The sequence below is a fragment of the Nothobranchius furzeri genome, chromosome 2 (genome assembly GCF_043380555.1).
Source record: "Nothobranchius furzeri strain GRZ-AD chromosome 2, NfurGRZ-RIMD1, whole genome shotgun sequence".
NCBI classification, from domain to species: Eukaryota; Metazoa; Chordata; class Actinopteri; order Cyprinodontiformes; family Nothobranchiidae; genus Nothobranchius; species Nothobranchius furzeri.
This window is the reverse complement of record NC_091742.1, coordinates 1973237-1996527: the sequence shown is the minus strand read 5'-3', so window position 1 is coordinate 1996527 and position 23291 is coordinate 1973237. Positions and strand designations below refer to the sequence as shown.

The window sequence follows — 23291 nt, the reverse complement described above, 5'->3', positions numbered from 1 at the left end:
TTAATTGGTGCAAATAAATGAACTAACATTTGGAAATTGGTATTTGCACCAATTAAGTACTTTTATTTTGACCCGAGTGCTCCAGCCTTCTTCTTCCACTTCCAAAGTTATGCCAGAGTTTTTGAGCAAAACATGGAAAATTTCATGCAAAGACTCCAGATCTGATGGGATCTGCTAATGATCAGGGTCTGTGTTGTGAACCACTCTCAGCTACCAACACATGAAGTTCTATGTTAATAACTGTAAAACTACCTGAGTTAAAACATTTTTGGATTTGATGAATAATGGGAAATATGTTTTGGTAAAGCCAGATTATTAATCTGTGATGAGTACAAGTCAGAAAAAAGGATACTGGAAATAAAACAGGCGCATCTTTAAAATCTTTAAACCCTACAAATACTGCAGGGAAGGGAACCAATATATTTTAATGAGAACTCCCAACATTTTTTCTGTTTATTAAAAAAACATTTAAAGATCAACTTTTCTCATATTTTTCATACATTTGGAGTGGTCGCTCCAGCGCGTCTGTTCCAGGAAATAATAATAAAAATATAGTTTTTCAGTTAAGTTGACCTTTAAATTAAAAAAATCAAATATGATTTAAAAATGACTTATCGGGAAGTACATAAATGGATCAAGGCATAATGTGAGCTGTAATCCAAAGCTAAAATGTCTGTTGTGCTTTTTTTTCCTTGTTTTTCGGACCAGGCACGGTTATCTCTAAGATCTGCCTTACACCTTTTGTTTAAATACAGATTTATAAAAACAACTTTTCCAATCAGTGGATTTCACACGTTGTTCATTTAATTCTTCTCAGAATGTAAACAATCTTAAGGCTTTTTGATTGTCAGACTTTTACGAGAAAACAAAAATAAAACGTTTGGGGTCTAAAACTGGACTTCTTTGATGACTGAGGGTGAATCCGGGCTTTCTGTGTGACGGTCAGATGTTCCCTGTCGATCAAAAGATGGATTTGTTTTAGACACCTTGAATTAAAGTTCAGCTAACCACCCTGGCAGCACACCTGGGGGTCTGTCTCTTTAATATAGCACAGATACAGATTCACAGGTTTCAATTTGTAACAATAAATATAAAATAACTAATGATCTGATCAAGATAAGCTTAAAAAAATCTCCAAAGCTGAGAATTCCAGTAAACAATAATGACTAAAGATTCGGTGGAATCATGATTAAAGGTGCAAAGTGTGCATGATTTCAATTAGTGATAGTAGGGGTCGACCGATGTGTCGGTCGGCCGACTAATTGGGTCGATTTGTAGCTTTTTTTTTTATTTAATCAGCCTAAAAAATAATCAACAGAACTTATCAGCCATTGGCTGACTGTGAACGCCTCATATCGGCAAAGAAAAAAACAATATCGGTAGACCTATAATTGATTGGGAAAAACTCTGAAGCAAAGGGTGCAGGGAGGGTGGAGGTGATTTCTCTGTGCTCCTACCTTTCTGATTCAGCGCTGAGCTAAGATTTGAGGAGATTTTGCTTTTTTTGTGTGTGTGTAGAAGCAAAACATTTTATTGATCAGGGTTGAGAAGCAGGAGTCTGTGACTCGGAGATTAGCGCCGTCGCTCCGTAATCCTGTCCCGACAGCGGCCCCTCCGCCTAAAACAAATGCTGCTGATTACTTCTCATTCAGGGTGGGTGGAGCTCCGGTCTGAGGTGAAGTTCAGCTCATCCTGATGCACTAATGTGCCTCAGTTTTAAAATTAATTCACAGGTAATGTTTGTCGTGCAGAAAGCACACCTGTGCATGTCACAAAGGATCAAAATAGTGACTCAAAATCAGAAAAGTTCCTGCAGATTTGTGTGCAACTTCACCACAAACCTCAGAGTCTCATTTAGATAGGAAGCAAAACTATGATGGAGAAGTTAAAGGAATCACAAGAGCAGTGGAAGAAGAGTTTAAGAGATGCCCCGAAATAAAAATCAGCTGCGAGGACATTCAAGTGAACAAACAACGCCTCCATGTGGAATTTTTCACTTTAAATCCCATAAATCAGAAATTTAAATACATGTATGTTCTTTAACTTATAATTATTGGATTATTCGTATCAAGAGATCAGGATCAGGACCAGAAATCGGTATCGGTCCTCAGATCTAGAATTGGTACACCTTTGCACAAAGCTTGAAGGAAAAAAGCTAAATTAAATCACACAGGTCGGTCAAATATCACCTTCTGAATTTGATATTTAGATGTTTCACCACCAAAGTATAGTTTCTCATGCTAAAGAATGTTTTTCAAACACATGAAAAACCGATTTATTTCTTCTTCTCAAGAAGCTCCATTCTAATACTTTCATCCTCAGATTATATTCTGGATGTTTGGAATTTACCACGCATCTCATTTCCACATAATACAAACTATTCCAACTTTGCTATGATTAACAGGTTTGACAAACTCGATGTGGGACTTTTCCTTCTTTTTCGGTCATAAACTGCAGTTTTTTTTTAAATAAGTGCATCCTGGTGATTTGTAAATCTTTGGGAAATGTCAGTCCTGCCACAACCACACCACATTTAAGCAAAAACAGGCAGCAAAATGTTAGTAATTTATGGAGCAGCAGGTGGTGCAAAAGAGACTTTGATTCTAGCCCCAACATTCAAACTTAAGAACAAAAACAACCACATTGGTTTTTCAACACTTACAGCTGCTTTGGCCTGCTGGTTTGCATTTTGCCTGCGTAGATCCGACTTGATGAAAGCTGCAGGAACATGCAGACACAAAAAAAGAGATATAAGTTATGTTTTATCCTCAGTTATAATAAAAAAGGGAGCAGGTGTGAATAAAGCTGAAAAGTTGCAAAAGCACAAACAATGCCATGATGGCGACTCATGAAAGTTTATTCTTATAAACTGTAATTAACAAGTAATCACGCCTCCTTCTCAAAACAACAAGAGGTTAACTCATCCATCTAAGTATTGAGTAAATAAATGAGTCAGTCTGTTGACCTTTGAGAGCAGTTTGTTGTTCTTTGTTTAGTGAGCACAAAGTTGATGACATCAGTGGCGGATCCATAGTTACAAACGTCATCATTGCTGAAAAAGCTAACTGCAAACCCACCTTACTGTTCGCCCTTACATTAACCCTTTAGAACCCAAACCTTTTTGAATTAGAAAATAGATTAGAATGAATTCATAAATGTAGAAAATAAATACAATAAATAAGTAGAATCATTTTCAATTTATGTACGGATAGAATGTCACTTGGAGGCATTTGGAGACTTGTCACTCAAGAATCAATTTTGCAGATGCTTGAAATGGGTTGTGACACCAGTTTCCACCACGGGTCCTTAAATGTTCACTTGTCATCGAGAAAAAAAAAGCCATTTCAGTTGCTAAACCACATCATTTCTCCAACTGAGCTCATTGTAGCACAAGTATATCAGTCATTCGATGGGAAATGTTTGATCTGTTTCTGGAAGTCAATTTAAAAACGGACTAAGAACAACAGACTTTCTCAGAATTGACCATCTTCCCACGGGCGTGTTAGTAACAGAGTAACAGAGTTGGTGAAAGTCAAAGTCAGATGTGACTGAGAGACTTGAGATGACTATACCGTTCACACTTACAAAGGTCGTACCTGTCATTATCGAGCCTATTAGAAGGAAGACGCACAGGAAGATGTTTCCTTCCAGCGTGCCGAAATTGTCAATGATTTTCCCCTGGCAGATGGTGAATATGATGCCAAACACCTATGTGTGCAGAACATGTGTAGTTAGAAAAAATGCTGGTTCTTGCATTCACAAACAGATGAGGAGCCACCAGGGACATTATTCTAATTTACCTCTCATACACACATGTGAAAACCTCTCATACACACATGTGAAAACCTCTCATACACACATGTGAAAACCTCTCATACACATGTGTGCAACCTTTCATACACACATATGAAAAACTCATTCACACATGTGAAAATCATTTCATACACACATATGAAAAACTCATTCACACATGTGAAAATCATTTCATAAACACATGTGAAACCGTTCATACACGCGCGTGAAAACCTTTCATACACACATGTGGAACCTTTCATACACACATGTGGAACCTTTCATACACACATGTGGAACCTTTCATACACACATGTGGAACCTTTCATACACACATGTGGAACACTTCATACACACATGTGTAGGGTTGTCACGGTAACCGGTATAGCGGTAAACCCCGGTAAAAAAGTTGACAATAAAAATAACCGTCCAGTTTTTAAAAAACTATATTATCTCGGTGGGTTTACCGTGGCCGCGGTTTCGGCGCGATGACCCTTACCAGCCACCGTCGCTTCAGCTGAAGTTCCCGCGGCGCGCACTTTTTAGTTTGCAACGGCACCAAAACTTTGAAGCTGAAATAATGGCCGAAGGAGGAGACGGCAGCGCCCAGGACATCCATCCGCCCTCAAAGAAGACTAAATCGGAAGTATGGGCATATTTGGGATTTCTGAAAAATGCTGAGGGACAGTTAATAGAAGACGGCTATCCCGTTTGCAGAACGTGCAGGAAACAAGTGTCTGCAAAAGGTAACACTTCGAATCTAATGGCACATCTGTGTGACGATCACCCACGTCTCTACAGCCAGTGCAAGGTAAGTTAACATTAGCATTTTAGCTGAAATGCATGACGTGAGGACTTTTGGTTGAGGGAGAATGCAACGAGTCACTATATACTGCAGCCGCAGCGTCCTCTGCCAGCATTTAAACCGTGTCACGGACACCCTGTTGCTGGATGAAGCATCTTATTTGTTGATGAAGAGAAATATACAATTAGTTCCTTGTCAATGATTTGTTTACTTATTCAATGCCATTTATACTTGAACATTTGGATTTTATTACATAGTGTAGTAGTTATTTTAGTCATTTGTTTAAAGTGGCTATTTATTTTAAATACATATTTTTTTAAGGTTGACTTGTACAGTGCTCAAGTCAAGTGTGGACTGGAGTTTTAGATTTTCATTTTGATAATGAAGAAAACAAGTATATGAGAAAACAAGTGGTGTTTCTTTGATTTGTTTACATATTGTTTATGTTTTGAATGTTTGGATTTGTATAATTTAAACCTGCACTGACTACTGTAACATGTTCCAGAAAAATAAGCTATTTGTTCCTTTACTTGTGAAAAGTTGCACTTTTGCTAAGGCTTTGTGTTATTTTAGGTTTAATAAACACTGTTAAACATTTTCAAAACTATTTCAGTTTGTGTAGAACAGGACTATCAATGCTTTCTGAACATATGCAACACCGTTTAAAAAATACCGCGATAATACCGAAAACCGTGATAATTTTGGTCACAATAACCGTGAGGTTAAATTTTCATACCGTGACAACCCTACACATGTGGAACCTCTCATACACACATATGAAAACCTCTCATACACACATGTAAAAACCTCTCATACACACATGTAAAAACCTTTCATACACACATGTGAAAACCTTTCATACACACGGGTGGAACCTTTCATACACACACGTGGAACCTTTCATACACACACGTGGAACCTTTCATACACACACGTGGAACCTTTCATACACACACGTGGAACCTTTCATACACACATGAAAACATTTCATACACACATATGAAACCTTCCATACACACATGTGAAAACCTCTCATACACACATGTGAAAACCTCTCATACACACATGTAAAAACCTCTCATACACATGTGAAACCTTTCATACACACATGTGAAAACCTTTCATACACACACGTGGAACCTTTCATACACACACGTGGAACCTTTCATACACACATGAAAACCTTTCATACACACATGAAAACCTTTCATACACACATATGAAACCTTTCATACACACATGTGAAACCTTCCATACACACGCGTGGAACTTTTCATACACACATGAAAACCTTTCATACACACATATGAAACCTTTCATACACATGTGTGAAAACCTCTCAAACACGTGTGCAACCTTTCATAAACACATGTGAAAACCTTTCATACACACAGGTGAAAACCTTTCATACACACATGTGAAAACCTCTCATACACACATGTGGACGCTTCTCATACACACATGTGGACGCTTCTCATACACACATGTGAAAACCTCTCATACACACATGTGAAAACCTCTCATACACACATGTGGATGCCTCTCATACACATATGTGGATGCCTCTCATACACGTGTGGAATCTTCTCCTCAATACATGTGGAAGCCACTCATACACACATGTGAAATGCTTTGATACACACGTGACTGAACCGTACCTGAGCTGAACAGTTCAGCAGTCCTGACGACGTTCCTTCTGACTCTGGATACGTCAGTTCAACTGCAAACTCAAAACCCAAGGGCAGGTAGCCGGTCATGAAGAACCTGGACACATGAGGACACACAGCCATGAGCAGATCAGATCTTAAATGTTTATGAATCCTATAAAATCAAACAGTGAAAGTTGATTAAACTGCAGATTATAATCTGATAACACCTCAGAAACCTTGAACCTTCAAAGCAGCTTGTTTTATGTGACTGAGGATTAAAGCAACAGACGTCAGTATGAGTCAAGTGGCATCAGATGTTTTTTAATAAATACATCAGTTTGAGTCATTTCCCACATATGCCTCTTTAGTGACAAGAAATAAAAAAACTGACATTTGTGCATCTCTTTATATTTCCTGCTGAGGTAACTATAATATTAGATTACTACAAATTAGATTAAATTAAAAGAATACCCGAGGGCTCCGGCGGTGATAAACACCAGCCAGAGGTGTCCGAGGCTGAGGGTGGCAGCGAACACGATCATCCCCACCAGAGACATCAAGTAGACGGAGAGTGTCGTCTGCCTGGAAACAAAATGAAAATGTTTAATAAAATACTTAACTAGAAAAACAGAATCCATTACGTTAATTATACATTTTGCACATGAGACAGCATTCCCACATCCAATGATAACATCGGTGGACTCCAACAACTTCTAAAAACATTTCAAATCTACTAAATCTTGCAGATCTAAAACACAAGCTATGGTCGGTTGGAATTTCCTGTTTGATAAGCAAAACTTCCAGAGACGGGACTGGATCAGGGAAGTCGGCTAGACTGAGCCGTCTAAAACCAACTGCTGTCAGCATTTTTGTCCACATCTTGTTGTGGTCCGTCTCAAGGTCTTCCAGTGAGACTTTTCAGTCCGTAAACGTGTGCTTTTGTGAGGAGCTGTGCCCACTCTTGCAGCTCCAGAAGCAACACCCACATGCTTTAATCCTCTCAACCGGAGAAAAGAGTTAAGGTGGTTCTTCAAAAGGCAAAACGTTAGTATGTAAAACAGCTGGGGTGGTGATTCAGACGGTGTCAGTACGAAGCGTGAAGGGCAAAAAGGTCCATGAGGTCACCGTACAACAGCACGCTGCACCTGAACAAGCAGCTGCACAAGACTAAACACAAAACACAACAAGAGGAAGACCAAGAAGAGCAGCTGTCTGCGTAGAAAGAAAACTGAGTCACATGTTTGTAAAGCCACTTCTCCAAAATCCTGGAATTTAGTTCTACATTGAATTTACAGAAGAAGAAAGTCTGACTTGTATGTTTTAGTTCTGTCCAGCCACATGCCACAGATGAGCGAGCCGACCATCCCTGCGATGACGATTGTGAGCCCGATCCTCCCAGCATTCACCTCTTCACCCTAACAACGTGAAATACCTTTAAACTGCTGCTAGTTCTGCTAATCGTTTCTCCAAACGGGGACAGGAAGTTAAACGGGACACTTGAGCTTACAGGGTAATGACTGAGGACCATTCGGTTCAGTAGGGTCCCAACGGCGTAGAAACAGCCAACGTTGAGGCCTGTCGGAAGAGAAATGACACATCACACCAAATCTGCACACAGAAGTCCCTAACACACTTCATTTACTAAATTATAATGAACATTTGGGTTTTTGGTCTTAGTTGACCCTGGAAAGGATGGACACATTTACTAAAATGCTCACTGAAACTGATGCTATTATAAAAAGTTAGGATGATGAATGTATTACTAATATTACTATTATATAATCCATATAATATTAACTCAAAGGTGTTTACAAACCTTCTAGTTTCCATAACTAAACAAAACAGAGGTCAGCTCAGGTCAGCTGACATGGAGGCTGCAGAGATCCCAACAGACATAACGTTTACCTATCATGACTTTTGTAGGACAGAAATCAGAAGAACTGGTGACCAGTGACTTTGGTCCTGTGATTGTGTCACATGATCAGAAAAGAGGAAGGCCAATACACAAATATTTATTTGTAACTATGTCTAGCAGTTTCACAAGAGTATCAAATACATTTTAGAATTATATCACACACACACACACACACACACACACACACACACACACACACACAAACTTCTGCAATGTCACCAGATTTATTTCCATCCAGTGTTACATTAATTGTTCACCAAGATCTCACATAGATGATGGTAGAGTCTGACCGCTGCACACAGCCTTCTCCTGCACATCCCAAAGATTCTCAGTGCGGTTCAGGTCTGGACTCTCTGGAGGTCGATCCATGAGTGAAAATGATGTCTCATGGTCCCTAAACCACTCTTTCATTATTTGAACCTGATGAATCCTGGCATTATCATCTTGGAATATGTTCTTGCCATCTGGGGAGATGGAATAACCTGGTCATTCCGTTTATTCAGGTAGTCAGCTGACCTCATTCATGAAGCGCACCCTGTTGCTTAACCTAGACCTGACTTTACCTCTAGATGACCCGAGCTTGGAAGGATGAGACCACCCGCGCAAGGTGAGATGAGAGTTTGTTATATATATATATATATATATATATATATATATATATATATATATATACATACACACATAATTTATATTTAGCATAGAAATATCAGCTGAATTAAGGATTTTCTCTAAAATAACACAGCTACTTTTTTTTTTTAGATTTAAAACTAGAGTGTAATACATTCATGTTTATTCATTTTAAAACACAAAAGGTGGAAATCTTCATATATTTAATTAGAACCTGATTTAAATGATTCTTAAGATGTATATCTAATGGACTGGAGACAAAAAAGCTAACCTTAATGATGTTCCAGATTTCCTTAAAGGAGCATTTGATCTTCCAGTGACATTGATCCAACACATTAGTTATTCATTGTCAGGCTTTAAAAGAAACTTTGGACTTCTGCAGGTCGACCTCACTTTGATCTTTAAAAAAATCACAATTATAATGTTTGCCTTTATATGAGATTGATAAGATATAAACCTTGTTACACAATGAAGACAGCCTCTTGATGTTTCTGGTCCACCTGTTACTATAGAAACCCAACAATTGACCCGATGAGGACAGATATGCATACTAGAGAATTGGCATTTGCACTAAATAAATCTGTGGGTAACAGTTTACATACTTTCATAGTAGAATAATACTGTAAATCTTTATTAGCACTTTAACCGAAGAGTTAGGACCAACCGTAGCTGATGATGAGGAGGATGAAGGCCTTGTTTCGCAGCAGCCTAAGGATGGAGGCAGTGTAGGAGTACTGCTCAGGTGGGATGCTCCGAGCTGTGGCCTGGGCCTGAGTCGGGGGGAGTTTAGGGCGCTCCTGGAAAACTAATGGATAGACAAATTGAAGGCAAACGGGGAGATTTAATTATGAATAAATAATAATTATGCCCTTAAATAATATGTTTATTTAACTATAAAGACTGCTCTGGTGATAAAAATGCTAAAGAGATCAGAAGGATTGGGAAAAGTTGGATTTCCAAGCATGGAAAGAAAAAGTATGATGGAAAATATAGGAGAAATGGAAAACTCTGGAATCCTCCTAAAAAAGTGCATCAATGAAATCACTAGAAAGATAAGTCTAAGTAGATGGCAGGAAGATGGGGCAATGGTGACAAAACACTGAACTGTAATGGAACCAATTATGGAAAAATGGAAATGTTTGAGCAAATTTAAATTTAAAGCTGCTTTTTTCAGGGAGAGAGGGATCACAGTGTTTCCCCCAGGAATTTTTCCAGCTGTGGTGGTGGTGGTGGGGGGGGATTATGACACGTCTCACCTTCATGTTATTATTGTTTTATTTGATGCACTCCACGTTGAACTGCACCAATCCAGCCACTACTGCATTTTAATAACTAGTATTAAAGGTGAATACACCAATATTTGCACAAGAATAATTTTTGTTTTACACTCTCAGTGACACACTTTGCAGGGGGGTTTGGCGTTTATTTTTATTTTTTTATTTTTTACCGTGTCCTGTCTGGCTGTGAAGCAAACAGATTTGATGTCTGAATGCTGGTAACAAGCCTTACAGATTTACTCTCAGGTGGAGCATCAAAGCATCTGCTTTTAATGTCACGCCAGATACTTAAAACTTTATTGTTATTGTTGTTGAATGCTTTGTAATTCCGACCAGACACGGAGACAGAGGTGAAAGAGAAAGGAAAAGACAAAAGGTGGGACGAGAGAGGGGGGGTCCACAAAAAAATGAACAAGAGTCTGCTTCTAGACCTGCAGAAAGACAAAAAAAAGCAAAAGAACAAAAAAATGGGACACAACAACAATACAACAGGAGCACACTATCACTGCATCAGCCTGATGATGAAATATAACATCAACATTGTTTAACTGAACAATCACACGATAATAAATCATAGTGCATTTAGTGCCAACCACAGCCTTAAGACATGTGTTGAACGTGCCCAAGCCCATACTTTTGAGAGCACCATGTGAGCACCTGTGTGTGTACATGCGCTTGTTTAAGTAAGGTTTCTCTATAGGAGCGTCCAATAGAGAGTGTGAGGGGCCACAGATCTGCCCCCAAAGATGCGTAGGAGACGGGGGGAGCTCCAAGTCCCAGAGATCCAGGCGCTGCCCCAGAACACAGGAACCCCAAGGAGACTGCAACCAGAAAGGCCCCCGCACCCCTCGAGAGGCACAGAGGATCACCCCGGGGGGCCACAACCAGCAGCCGGCAGAGTCCCGGGAGATATCAGCGGCAAGTCCACAGGCCCGCCCGCAGCCTCCCACCCCCTAGCCGGCCGAGCCCGGGACCCACATATTTGGCATTATTGACCAATATCTTTGATTTAATTCATTTGTTGAGAACATCAAGATGCATTACAGTGAACATTATAATAAAGTACATTTTTCTAGTGCAGAGAGGAGACAACCCACAGAAGCACTGATTTGATCTCATTTCAGAGAAGAATAGAACAGGTCAGATGCACCTAATAAATAAAATTACTGACATAAACTCAGGAATATGTTTCTTTGCTTCATTGTTCTGGTGCTGAAAATATCACTGATGTGGATCAAAGGAGACACACAGATGAATGCACCTCTTATTTATTATTTGGAAATGAGGGTGGGTGTTGTTTACTTCAATACATTATTTTAGATCTGAAATTGATATGGATTGATCAGAAGTTGATATGTGTATTGTTTATTTGAAAACTATTTACAGAGCAGCCTCAGAATTGAGATTAAATATTTTTGATCACAATAGTAAAGGAAGTATTACAGAACAAGTGTTTCAGTAAAATCAGAACATTAATATTTAATGAATTAATACATCTGAACTCATGCAGCAGGAAATATGAAATACTAGAACCATTTTATTTTTATTTGATTAAACTGATTTTTTCCTAACGCTGTTGGAATTTTTCCCACACACAGTTAAACAGAACAATGTTGATTGAGGTGTGTGTGTGTGTGTGTGTGTGTGTGTGTGTGTGTGTGTGTGTGTGTGTGTGTGTGTGTGTGTGTGTGTGTGTGTGTGTGTGTGTGTGTGTGTGTTAAAATAATAATAATAAAAAAAAAACTGACCGGAGCGGAGGCAGTGACCGACGCACGCACGAGCCGTTTTCAGCTCTGTGTTGTCAAATGCACGATGTACGTTACGAAAAAAGTAACTTTAAATATTCAGCCGAAAAAGAGGCGAGCTGAAGAAAACCTAGGGAGCACTGAAGAAACGTGAGCGACAGTGAAGCAAGCACAGAGAGATCCGTTACTGTGTGTGTGTGTGTGTGTGTGTGTGTGTGTGTGTGTGTGTGCGTGCGTGCGTGCGTGCGTGCGTGCGTGTGTGTGGATGGGTCGGACGGACTGAGCTCCCGGCTGCAGTTTTGTGTGTAGGGAGGGGCGGGCGCTCTGTGTGACTGGCCAATTCCAGAGCGTGAAGACAGTCAGTTACCCAATGAGGAGTTTCCTTCAGCACTGTTACAGATATTTACAAGTTTTACTCGTTTCATGCTCGTATTCGTCAAAAATGCTTTATCCGTACCGGATACTCGTCTGAAACGATCCCCTTAGCTGTAACCACCCTGCCCTGCCTCCTCCTCCTTGCTGCCTGCCGGCTGTGATCACAAGCAACAACAGAGTAGTTCCCGCTGCTTCTTCGGGAAACGGCGCAAAAATAAATAAATAAATAAAATCAATACAACTTGGGATCTTGTAGGCGTGGCGCTGGGATTTCAGCCATGGCAGGCCGCCACGGCTACGCCTATGTAAGGGAAACACTGGATCACCATTCAAGTTCTTAAAGCAAAAGGTTATAATTCATCAGGTCTACATTGATGTATGTGAAGTTTGAGTCAAACAGAAGCAGCAGAGCGCTCACAGCTCCTATACGTAGTAAGTTTTATTCTCATATGAAGACTATCTATGATCTGGTTCTGTCACCTAGGTAGGAGCCATAGATGTCTTAGCTTTTTGTTTCCTGAGCCTGCCTGAGGCCCGTTTTTCTCCTGAACGCCTCTAACCATGTCTCACTAATCCCAGTGGCCTAACCTACATTTAAACACAGCTGTTCTGCCCTTTGCTGCACTTGACTACACTAATCTATATAAGGGAAATCAACCAGGTGACCCCCCTTTTCCTGCCGCTGCAGCTCACCAACTCTGATGTTGTTCTGTGTTTTTTAACAAAGTGAAGCCGCCAAACTTGTATTCTCACCTCTCTGAGCACAGCTTATGCAAATCTCTCAGCAGTGGGACTTTGTCTGCCCTGCTGACTCACCGGCCTGTGGCTACAGATGGCCGCGCCAGCAGGACAACCCTCACACATGGCATTTTGCATGTAAGCGTGAGTGTGTTATGTGCATGAGTATAAATGTGTTCATTTCATGAAAAGACTGCGGCCCACTGGTGAGAAACGCTTGAGCGATCAAGGGGAGTATCATCAGCATAGAATCTGAGCTGATATTTTCTCAGTTTTGTTCTGACCCTATCCTTCAGACTAACTTGTGCTTTTGAAAAAAAATGTCCTCCATTCTAATCTGGGAAATTCATCTACACCAAAATCTGCTCAAACGTAAAAAGGGTGTTTAATAGGAGTAAAGGAGTTTGTCCATTTTTGATGTTTGTTGAAACAATTTCATGTCCTTTGAGAAATCAAGTTCAATTGTCTGTTTCTTGAAATGTCTTGAAAAACTCAAAACAGGTTCTTCTCTGGGATTTCCTTAAAGCTGTTCTAGCAAATTTACAGAACACTCACCCCTCCCCTCAGGCAACTCCTGAGATGCTTCTGCCCGAACTGGAAACCCCTGATGCCAGACCACACAAGATAGTGCTAAACACCAGTCGCCATTTTCTAGGCCCAAACATCTTTTGTTGTCCATGATTTGTAATGGTGTTTTTCTTTTTGGGACTGGTAGTTAGTTCTAAAGTTGAAGCGGTTGCAGCCGGCTGTTTCTGCTTCTCTGACAAAATTGAGTAACAAACGTCACACACCAGTGGTGTTCTGTTGATAAATACGCGAGTGCGTTATGAGCTGAGGACCCAGGTAAGTGCGGCGGTTCAGCTGGACCAACAACCAGATAGTCCAATAGTTGCTTTAGACAAATATGAGACGCGCTTTTTTAAATCCCCACAATTTATTTATAACTTTACTATGTTGGAACGTTGTTAAAGAGGGACTGCACACCATCAGAAAACGTAACTCCACCCCTAGTCAAGATATGAAAAAAAAAAAAAGGAGGCATGGAGTGACATGGCAAAGTGTGGGGAATTTCCATCCCGGGAGAGAGGGAGAGTGGGCGGAGATTGTACCGATGACATGAAATTGTACCAGCCCCAGTCCCTCACAAATTTAAAATGCAGTAGCCACAGTTAAACCCACAGGGGGCAGCACTAAGACATTTTTAGGCCTAGCTTCTATATTTAATCAAGTTTACACAAACATGTCACAAAATGCACAGAAACTGAAAGACTGCATTTGTAAAAACCCACTTATACAGTTTATAAGCAAAAAAAATAATGTTATTTTGGGATTTAGTTACTCTTTAAGAGGCGGGAAAATAATGTTTTAAACTCATTTGTTTTCCAAATTTGCCATTGTAGGTTTAACTAGTTCAGAAGTCAGTGTTTATAAAACTTTAAATTTTTATTTCAAGCATCAGTCATTTATTTGTTAATCACCTAATGACAAAAATATTAAAAGAAAATGTAATCTGTGTTGTTAATCCACTATTTTACCAAGATTTTTAATAACTTAAAACCCATTTCTCTGACCTGTACCTGTCAAAAATAGCTCATCTTTTTATTAAAGTTGTGTGAAAGCTCACTTTAGTGACTCTCCTAACTGCTCTGCACAAAAGAATGAATATATTTTAATATTTTATTGCCCTACCAAAAAAGACCTTTAATATAAACTTGTTGGATTGGAAAACATGCCCGCCTGCTGGTCACCTCAACAAAAAATTTGCCTAAGTTCGCATTTTGGTGGAATTTATCCACAACAGGGGATGCTAGCATAGCACTAACTCCTAGTCACAGCATAGCCAGTCTAAATGTTGTGCATGGTACTGATGGGAATGCCTTTACAGGCATCCTTTTGTGCTGAGGAATGCTGTTGTGTGCCCCCACCCTCCCTCCGCTAAGATGAGACATTATTATATACTGTTGACATGGGGTGCTACAAATCTGGGTAAAAATGTAAAAGTTGAGGAATGTGGAAGAGAAAATGCACAACCTACAGAAAAATGAGGTTTCTTCCTTCCGAGCAGTTTTCCCAAAGACTTGTCAGTAATGATGCCACATCCCTCTACCAAAAAGAGCCGAGTCTTTGTTTGGCCTTGGGTTTTTTTTCTACTCTGGCTCACATGGATGTGACAAAGTATTACTGTGTCAGAGCAGAAATGTCTCCTGAGCAAATGTTTTTGTGTCTCCCTTGTCTGAACACTCGGTTGGTCGGAGCTCTTTCTGTCAGTGTGTGTAAACTAAAACCATCACTGCAAAGAATTCCCATCGGTCTGGACAAGAACAGATTCATACAGAACTCCAAAAATCAAGACCCATCAGGGAAAATTCAAACAATGAAGGGAGCATCAGACCGCTTCATCTATCCATTACGCCATTCATAAAAAGCTACTTCGTAAAATTAAATCATATTAGTGATGCACCGATATGACATTTTTGGGCCAATACTAAGATATTAAGATCACTGTTATGGCCGATAACCGATATTTGCCGATACCGATATGCTGACATTAATGCCTCTAAAATCAGCAGATTTTGTATAGAATCAAAAATGATTAAAGCTGAATTTACGTTATCATGTACACACAACACACACATTTATGCTTCTGAGATGATTACAATCACTGTTCACATGACTAAACAAATACACATCACCCCCCTCACCCTCTGAAACAGGCAAACAAATGGTGACAAGATGGAAAAAATATCGGTTGATAATATCAGCCGTGTTTTTTTTATTGGACCGATACCAATGTTAAAAAATGACTAACATCAGCCGATACCGATATTGATGTCGATATATTGTCCATATCTATTTACCACATTTATTTAAATAATAGTTTCCATAAATTCTAAATGCCACGTTATGCTTGATGGAGACCAAGTATGCAGAAAGTTTTCCTTGTATCTGCAGAAGTTGTAGACGTCTTGATTTCTGCTACCACGAAGTTATGAACAGCCTGCCTGCAGACTTTTAAAAGGTGGTGTAAAACAGTTTAATGAATGGGAGATTAGCATGAGCCAATAATCTGTAAATCACAGAACAAATAACATGTTCAAACTATGTTACTATGCTAATTGTACCTTCCTTTTAACCTGCTAAAAGCGCAACTGCGATGTTCATTGTCCCTGTTAAAACTGATGATTTAAGCCCCACCATCGCTGATTTCACTGACATTTTAGTTACATTTTTTGTACATAAAGTGTACTTCCTGTCAACTCTTCTGCTGCTGCCATTCCTGCAGCTATATTACTTTCTCTGTAGCGAAGCCTGCTGTTAAACAAAGGCACTGCAAGAAGCGTGGTGCATTTTGGTTAAAGCCAGATTTTTAGTCTATTACTTTTATTAACAACCAGATAATAAAATACATTAATAGGACAGCATCTGTTAATAAATCTGCTGTATTCTCTGGTATACAACTGGAAGATCTCAATTGTGTGCTACCAAATGAAACCCTACAGGACACTAAACAAAGGGTACTTATTTACTAGCATTAGCATTAAAAATAGCTGTATTTCCATTATTAGGAGTTCCAGGAAATTTCTGGGATGGGGGAAGGTGACAGGGAAGATATGCTGGCTTAGTCCTCTCAGTTGTGGTGTAAAACAGAACGCTACCATAGGTCATTCATCTCCTCTGCAGTAAGTGTGTGTAACTCCTCAGTTTAACTGGTCCTGGTACTATCCTGTTACACAATAACATCAGTGCATACTCAGTATGTGTTCAATACTTAACGCCAGATGTGCATTAGTATGTTTGTGTCCCTTGTACTGTATAGTTCTGGAAACACAAGTTTGTTCCCTTCTGGGGTCAGGGAGAACGGCTGTGAGATGTAAAACGTGGCGTTCAATGAACAAAAGAAGCGTTGATTTTCACTGTGCTCTGTAAGAGATCATAAAGCAGCATGATTTACAGCGATGTGGTGAGAGATGCCACATTTTTCAGAGCTGGGTGTTTAGAAACAACAATTTTAAAGCAGCATAAGAGCTGCTCATTTTCTTTTCCTTCCATTCTGCCTCACCAGCAACTCTTCCAATTTTACAAATGCCAGTTGTTTGGGGACATCTGTCGATATCATTTCCCAATCAGTTATAACCAATCAGCATGAGTTAACCACAAGTCCAGCCCAGAAACTTGACCAGGCCATTTCCAAATACCTACCCCAATGCAGGTACTTGGTTGGTTCATGAAATGGCCCAAAAGACGGACTTGTCCGACTGGCTCGAAATGAAGACTTGTTAAAATTGTTAAAATTATCTGGAAGCTCTGATAGCCTAATGTGAGTCCTTTAAAAGGCTGCTACCATCTGTTGCACCTGATGTTGTGGTTACAAATAAATGTAAAGTTTGTTTTTTAAAAAGCAAAACAACACATGTTTGTTCTTTTTTTAAAGGAATGGTTGACTGAAAAACAACTTTTAAATGTTATTTCTGATTATTGGGCACTGAGTTTTTCATGCAGGCTGAACATATCTCCTGCATTAGCTTCTGACAGAAAATCCTCACAGATCTACGTCACACTGTGAATAAGCATTCATGGACTCACCCGTCTTTACTCACACGGCTGTTTTTTGAATGTCTGGGAATCAGCAGTGGATGTCGTGGCTAGTTTAAGCTAACCGTTAGCATTAGCAACTCCACCACTCAGCGGAAGGTCCTCCAGGCTTGTGTTATTTGTGGAGATAAAATGTCCCCCGTTGCAGGTCAGCGGTTGAGTTACGTTGCTGTTATCCAGTCTGGGGCGAGATGTCCAAATATCAGGAAATAAAAACTCCAAAACCTGCCGTCTGAAGATATGATGTGGGCAACTTTAAGGTCCGAGAAATGGTGCACTGCTATACTGTTTCCCCAGAGAACGACTTAGAAGGCATTTATTTCTGCTCTACAATGTATTGATTAAACGAGTCAACCACTCCTTTAAGTCTTTGAAAAACCAAAAGATTCAAACTAAAATCCTCATCAGGTTTTATGATTTGGGAAAGTATAATCTTCGTTTATCTTACCAATAACAACGAGGATGAAGAGGAAAGTCGCCACTCCCGCTGTGATATAGAACATGATACTGATGTGATGAGCCAGCTCATCCAGGTCATCCACATTGGGCACCAGAATTGGAGGCACAAGGAAGCCGATGGCGATACCCAACTGGGTGCAAATAAACGGAAAATACACAATTAGGACAAAAAGTTAAAACAAAATCATCCAGGAGACATACCGTTCCATAAATCATTAGGGATGTCCCGTTCTGATATTGATATAGGAAGTAATTCGAAATCGACCCAAAAACACCGTCTCGGATTATGTCGGACTGCATCCAAAATCTCTGACATAAGCAGTCCGTTAAGGTTCACATTGTTGCAACCAATGGTTAAAAGCCATTTATTTCATACTTACTGTTATTGGCTCTTGTTCTCTGAGTAATATCACTTAAACAAGCCTTTCATACATTCAACACTACGAAACAGGTAAAAGTATGTATGATTTGTTCTGATATTGTATCAGATTGATATTGGTATCGGTCAATACTGAAGGCTGCAATATCTGTATCGTATCAGAAGTGAAAATGTTGCGTCGGGACATCCCTATAAATCATAGATTCAACCCTTTAACCTTTTTGCAGCTGACAAGAATAATTCCTAATTCATTTCATTTTTATTCAGACCAACCTGATTTCCCACGACTCCGATGGAACAAGCAGAGGAAACCTCTTCCTCTCCAAACCAAACCGAGGCGAGGTGAGAAGGAACTCCAAGAACAAAAACTGTGGCTACTGAGCACACTAACTGACCCACAAAGGCGACCAGGACCATATCAGGCCCGGCACTACCAACCTTTATCCATGCCCCAATGCAGTTAAAGGCTGACCCAATGAGGACGGCCTCCCTGATGCCCCTGTTGTCCAGCAGCCAGAGGACAGGAAGAATGAGAGGAATGTAAGTGAGCAGGTAGATCATAGACAACCAGTCTATCGCCAGTGGGCCAATGTTGTAGAAGCGCATGAATATGTTGCTTATGATGCCGTACTGGAGCCACATGAGGGCGTTGCTGGCTGAGACAGAGCTGAAGAGAAAGAGCATGAGCCATCGGCGACGATAAAGCACAGAATGTGGGACCTGTTCTGATCCGGATCCAGAGGAGATGGCCTTGCCTAACAGGCCCGAACTCCACTGAAGGTAAGAGAGTCCTGCAGCGAGGTTCCTTTTAGTCTTGGATCGCCGCCATTCTTCAACAGAATTTGCATGGTTTCCTTGCAAGGTATTGTTTTGTGGCATTTCAGCGTTCTGAAAGAAGGCCCCTGCGGTCTTAGAACTCTTGTGCCAACAGCTTGCAGACCCAACTCCAAAGTGCTCGGTGGAGAAAGATGCTAAAGTGTAAGGGCAGCTGGAAGTGGCATCCCGTCCCTTCTCAACATGATGCATGTGACAACAGTGCACGTCCACATATTTATTACCTTAAGCCCTGTCATGGGATGCCAATATAGTAGCAATTCTCCATTTTGAACAAAACCACTCCTACACACTCAAGACTGTCCAAATACTTCTAATTAAACATGAGAACATATTAGTAGCACATTGTTTACGAGCTGTTTATCACACTGTCTCGCACAATTGCAGAAAAAAAGTCAGAAATTACAACAACTATTTATTTTGCTCCTGAAATGTTTTTAAATCAATTTCAAAGCTACCAGTTGGACAGAAACTGCATCCAAATACCAAAACTCCTGCAGCACAAGGACGCTTTGGCGACATTTGCTGCAGTTTGATGCTAAGGCGACTCAAGTGCTGTTTAATCAGGAACCTTTGGGTGTGAACTATGGTGCATTTATGCCAACAATGTCTCTCAGCTGATCTTTGCACTCGGTTTATCGTGCCGCTTGACTCACATACGTTTTCAAATCTCCTGCAGCAACAGGCTTAAGAAATTAACCTCCGGTGGGTACATTTCTGCAGACAATAAACACGAATCACTATGTGAGGAATGCTGTGTCCATTGTGCTGTTGCCAATCAGCAATGCTTTTTATGGAGCATATTTCTGGTTCTCTTTCTGTTTCTTTACCCTACAAAGCATCTATTTGTATTTTACTTTATTCTCGTGGTGTAAAAGTGTGAAATTCTGCTGCACGTGTCTTACAAGGTTACGTAAAACAGCAGTAAATGTGATATCTAGACACCCTCAAAAGGCTCAAAGCTTAAAAACAGTCTATTTTATTACCTAACTAAAACAGTGTGGCATAAATTTGTGCAGAAAGCTGGAATCAGTGGATAAAACTATAATCTTGCAGTTGCAGGCCCATGCTCATGTTCTCAGTGATCCTCTCAGCAGTCTAAAGTTTTCACTTCAGCCTAACAAGCCTGATTCGTACGTCTCCATCAGCTCGGGGGCAGCGTTGTGCACATGCATTAACAAAGACATTTGCCTTTGAGACTTCTCTGAACTCTAGAGAGTGTTACAAAACAATATCCCACCGGACAACAGAGTACGCTTTTCTGGGGTACTCACCACCATCACCATTGAAGTCTGATCCACAATGGTGTATTTACTATTGTGTATTTGTAATGTGGGGGTCACGTGACCAATTCACAGTTGTCTCTCAATCACTGCGTTTACATGCAGCCAGTAACCCTTTTAAAACCCGAATATTCACAATAACCCGGTTCCGCATAACCATGTAAACACAGCCAAAAACCCGGATATGCTCATAACCGGGTTTTTAAAAACCCGGTTACTACACCTGGGGTAACCCTTTTCTAACCCGAATGTTTGGTCGTGTAAACGCATATCGGGATATCCCCATCAAAGCGTGTGTTCTATGCATGCTCTGTTCGCAAGGAATCTTGGTCTTTTGAGTAGCGAGACGTCTTGTATGTGCCAGAACTCCGGAAGTAAACAACAAGTTGGGAGCAACATGGCGAGTCGCAGTAAGAGCTGCTAGTGGGTCAATACCAGCACTAAAGCGCAAACAAACGCGGTCGCTATCTTCCGAACTGGGAAACATGTTGTTGTTTTCACGGATACCGGAACAAGAAGAACCGGAAATGACGCATATTGCGTCTTGACGTAGTCCATACGTCCTGACGCTACCCCAACGTCCGCATTTAAATCGGGTTATGCAAGTTAGGGGTAACTCTTTCTATTTATGCTTGTAAACGGGTTATTCTGATCAACTCAGAAACCCGAATCCCGACCTTAACCTGATCATAACCCGGATATTGGCTGCATGTACACGTAGTCAATGAACAGCGCACAGAAGCATGTTTTCAAGTTAGGACTTGCATTTACCCACATGTGACCCATACTGTTCAACCAACTGGGTCCCACCCATGTCATCAGTTATACCAACCCCTACATTGATGATTTGACTTTGCTCCACATGTGGCCCACAACAAACGTTTATCTCTAAATTGCGATGTTTGCCCATTTCTAACACCCCCACCCCCCACCCCACCCCCAAACCCCCCCCAAAAGAATTAAAAAGTGGGTCCTATATGTCTTTCCCATTTTCAACCAATTTTGACAGTTCCCACCTTTTTGACCAAGCCAAAACTAATTAAATCAGTTACTTTTTACCTGCAAACCTGCTTCCTGTGCCTGCTCTCCTGCATTTGGTTCCAAACAACCCTCCACAACATGGCAAGTTTAAGCCCATACCAAGATGGAACCAATCTAGCCCAAGTGGGGCCCATATATACATATATACATGTTGGCTGGGACTGCATTAAGCTATCTGTGACAGACCGGTAGGGTCTTCAAGTATGTGGGCGGGGCAAAGGACGTGTGTTAAAATCAGTGGTGTCTCAAACAAAGGCAGCCATGAGCATGTGTGTGTGTGTGCTCTTCACAGCAGTGAGAAAGAGACAGAGCTGCTGCAGCTTCAGTCAGAGGCAACGTTTATGTATCAGCATCCAGAATGATAATGAATCACGCATGTGGGAAGCCCCCGCTGGTTGATTCTACCCGCCAGTCGGAGGCTACCCCTAACGTATGTGTGTATTTGAGCCAGCCAATCAGTCGTAGTTGGCCCAGACCAACCCTGAGCGGACCACCGGAGGATAAGGGCTGAAAAACTGCCGGTAGGATAGGGGAAAATACCTGGCAACCTAGGTATGAAACCTATATAAACAATGAGTCAGCGAGCAGTACCAGATGCAAAACACGTAATAGTGGGTGTTTAGGTTAATCTAATAATAAACTTCAAATTGACAACAATAAAATAATAAAAATCACCTTAAAAAACACCAAGGATCTGATAGATATGGTTCGACGGCCGTTTCTGGCCCCCGAGCCGTCTGTTGACTCACAGTGATATTAATAAAACAGAAATTGCATGAGGCCTGAACCCAATCAGCTGATTTTAATAAATGCAGCTCCTGCATCACCTGATTCCCGAAGACCCCGACAGAGCAGGCGGTGGACACCTCCCCCGAGCCGAACCACACCGAAGCGATCCTCGAGGGCATCCCCAGGATGAACACCTGCGCGAACGAGCAGCAGAACTGCCCCAGGAAGGTGACGGGGAACAGGTTGGGCCGGACGCTGGCCACTTTGATCCACGTCCCGGCGCAGTTGAGCGCCGTGGCCACCAGAGCGATGACCCGGAGCCCCTTTCTGTCCAGCAGCCAGGTCACCGGGAAGATGAACGGGATGTATGTCAGCATGTAAATCATCGACATCCAGTCTATGGTGAACGCGTCCACGTTGTAGAACTTCGTGAAAATGTTGCTGATGATGCCGTACTGGATCCACTGGTAGGAATTACAAAGGGAATAGGAGCTGAAGAGGAAAACGATCAACCAGCGCCGCTTGTAGAGGCGCGTCGGTTGCGGCGCTTCGTGACCGACCTCCAGAGGCTGCTCGCCGGGGAGCGTCCCCGCGTCCCCCGCCTCCAGCCCGACATGGTTCTCCAGCTCCTCCTTACCCGGCTCCTCGTTTAGTTTAGTCTCTCCCAGCGCTTGTTTCTCCTCCATACTCAAGTCTTCTCAGTGTCGACTCTCATAGAGGACAAACTCAACTTTCATCTACTGTAAAGGAGGGAAAAAAGGACAGCCCTCAGTTATTTAGGGTCACATCTTCTGTTCGAGTTCAAGGACGTCCACGAGTCCAACTAAAACTCCGAAGGTATTAATTAGTCAAATACTGATGAGTAAAAATAGTTTCACGAGTCGTAAATATCGCCGACTGTTAGCACGTGCTGGGACGCCTGGTGTGACCCTCCACCCGGACTTAAACCGGCCGCTTCGAGTTCCTCTAACGAGTCGGTAAAATTCGACCCCCCGGGGCGGAGTTTCAGAAAAAACTTCACTTTTCTCTCACGTGGTCATTAAGTGTGTG

The 23291-nt window shown here is 41.2% G+C and overlaps 1 protein-coding gene across 2 annotated transcripts; it reads right to left on the bottom strand.

The window, feature by feature from the left end:
- Nucleotides 1-782: 782 nt before the first annotated feature.
- Nucleotides 783-23184, bottom strand: flvcr2b (FLVCR choline and putative heme transporter 2b). 2 transcript variants are annotated; one of them, XM_054747891.2, is made up of 11 exons: nucleotides 22340-23184; nucleotides 17965-18106; nucleotides 9453-9593; nucleotides 7754-7821; nucleotides 7558-7661; nucleotides 6718-6828; nucleotides 6256-6361; nucleotides 3597-3708; nucleotides 2663-2718; nucleotides 1458-1618; nucleotides 783-953 (listed from the first exon to the last, which is right to left on the bottom strand). In XM_054747891.2, exons 1-10 carry the CDS (start codon nucleotides 22925-22927, stop codon nucleotides 1538-1540), a joined length of 1509 nt encoding a protein of 502 aa, XP_054603866.1. In that variant the 5' UTR covers nucleotides 22928-23184; the 3' UTR covers nucleotides 783-953; nucleotides 1458-1537. The 2 variants fall into 2 exon arrangements, with proteins under 2 accessions (XP_054603866.1, XP_015802648.1); XM_015947162.3 differs by lacking the exon at nucleotides 1458-1618.
- Nucleotides 23185-23291: the final 107 nt, after the last annotated feature.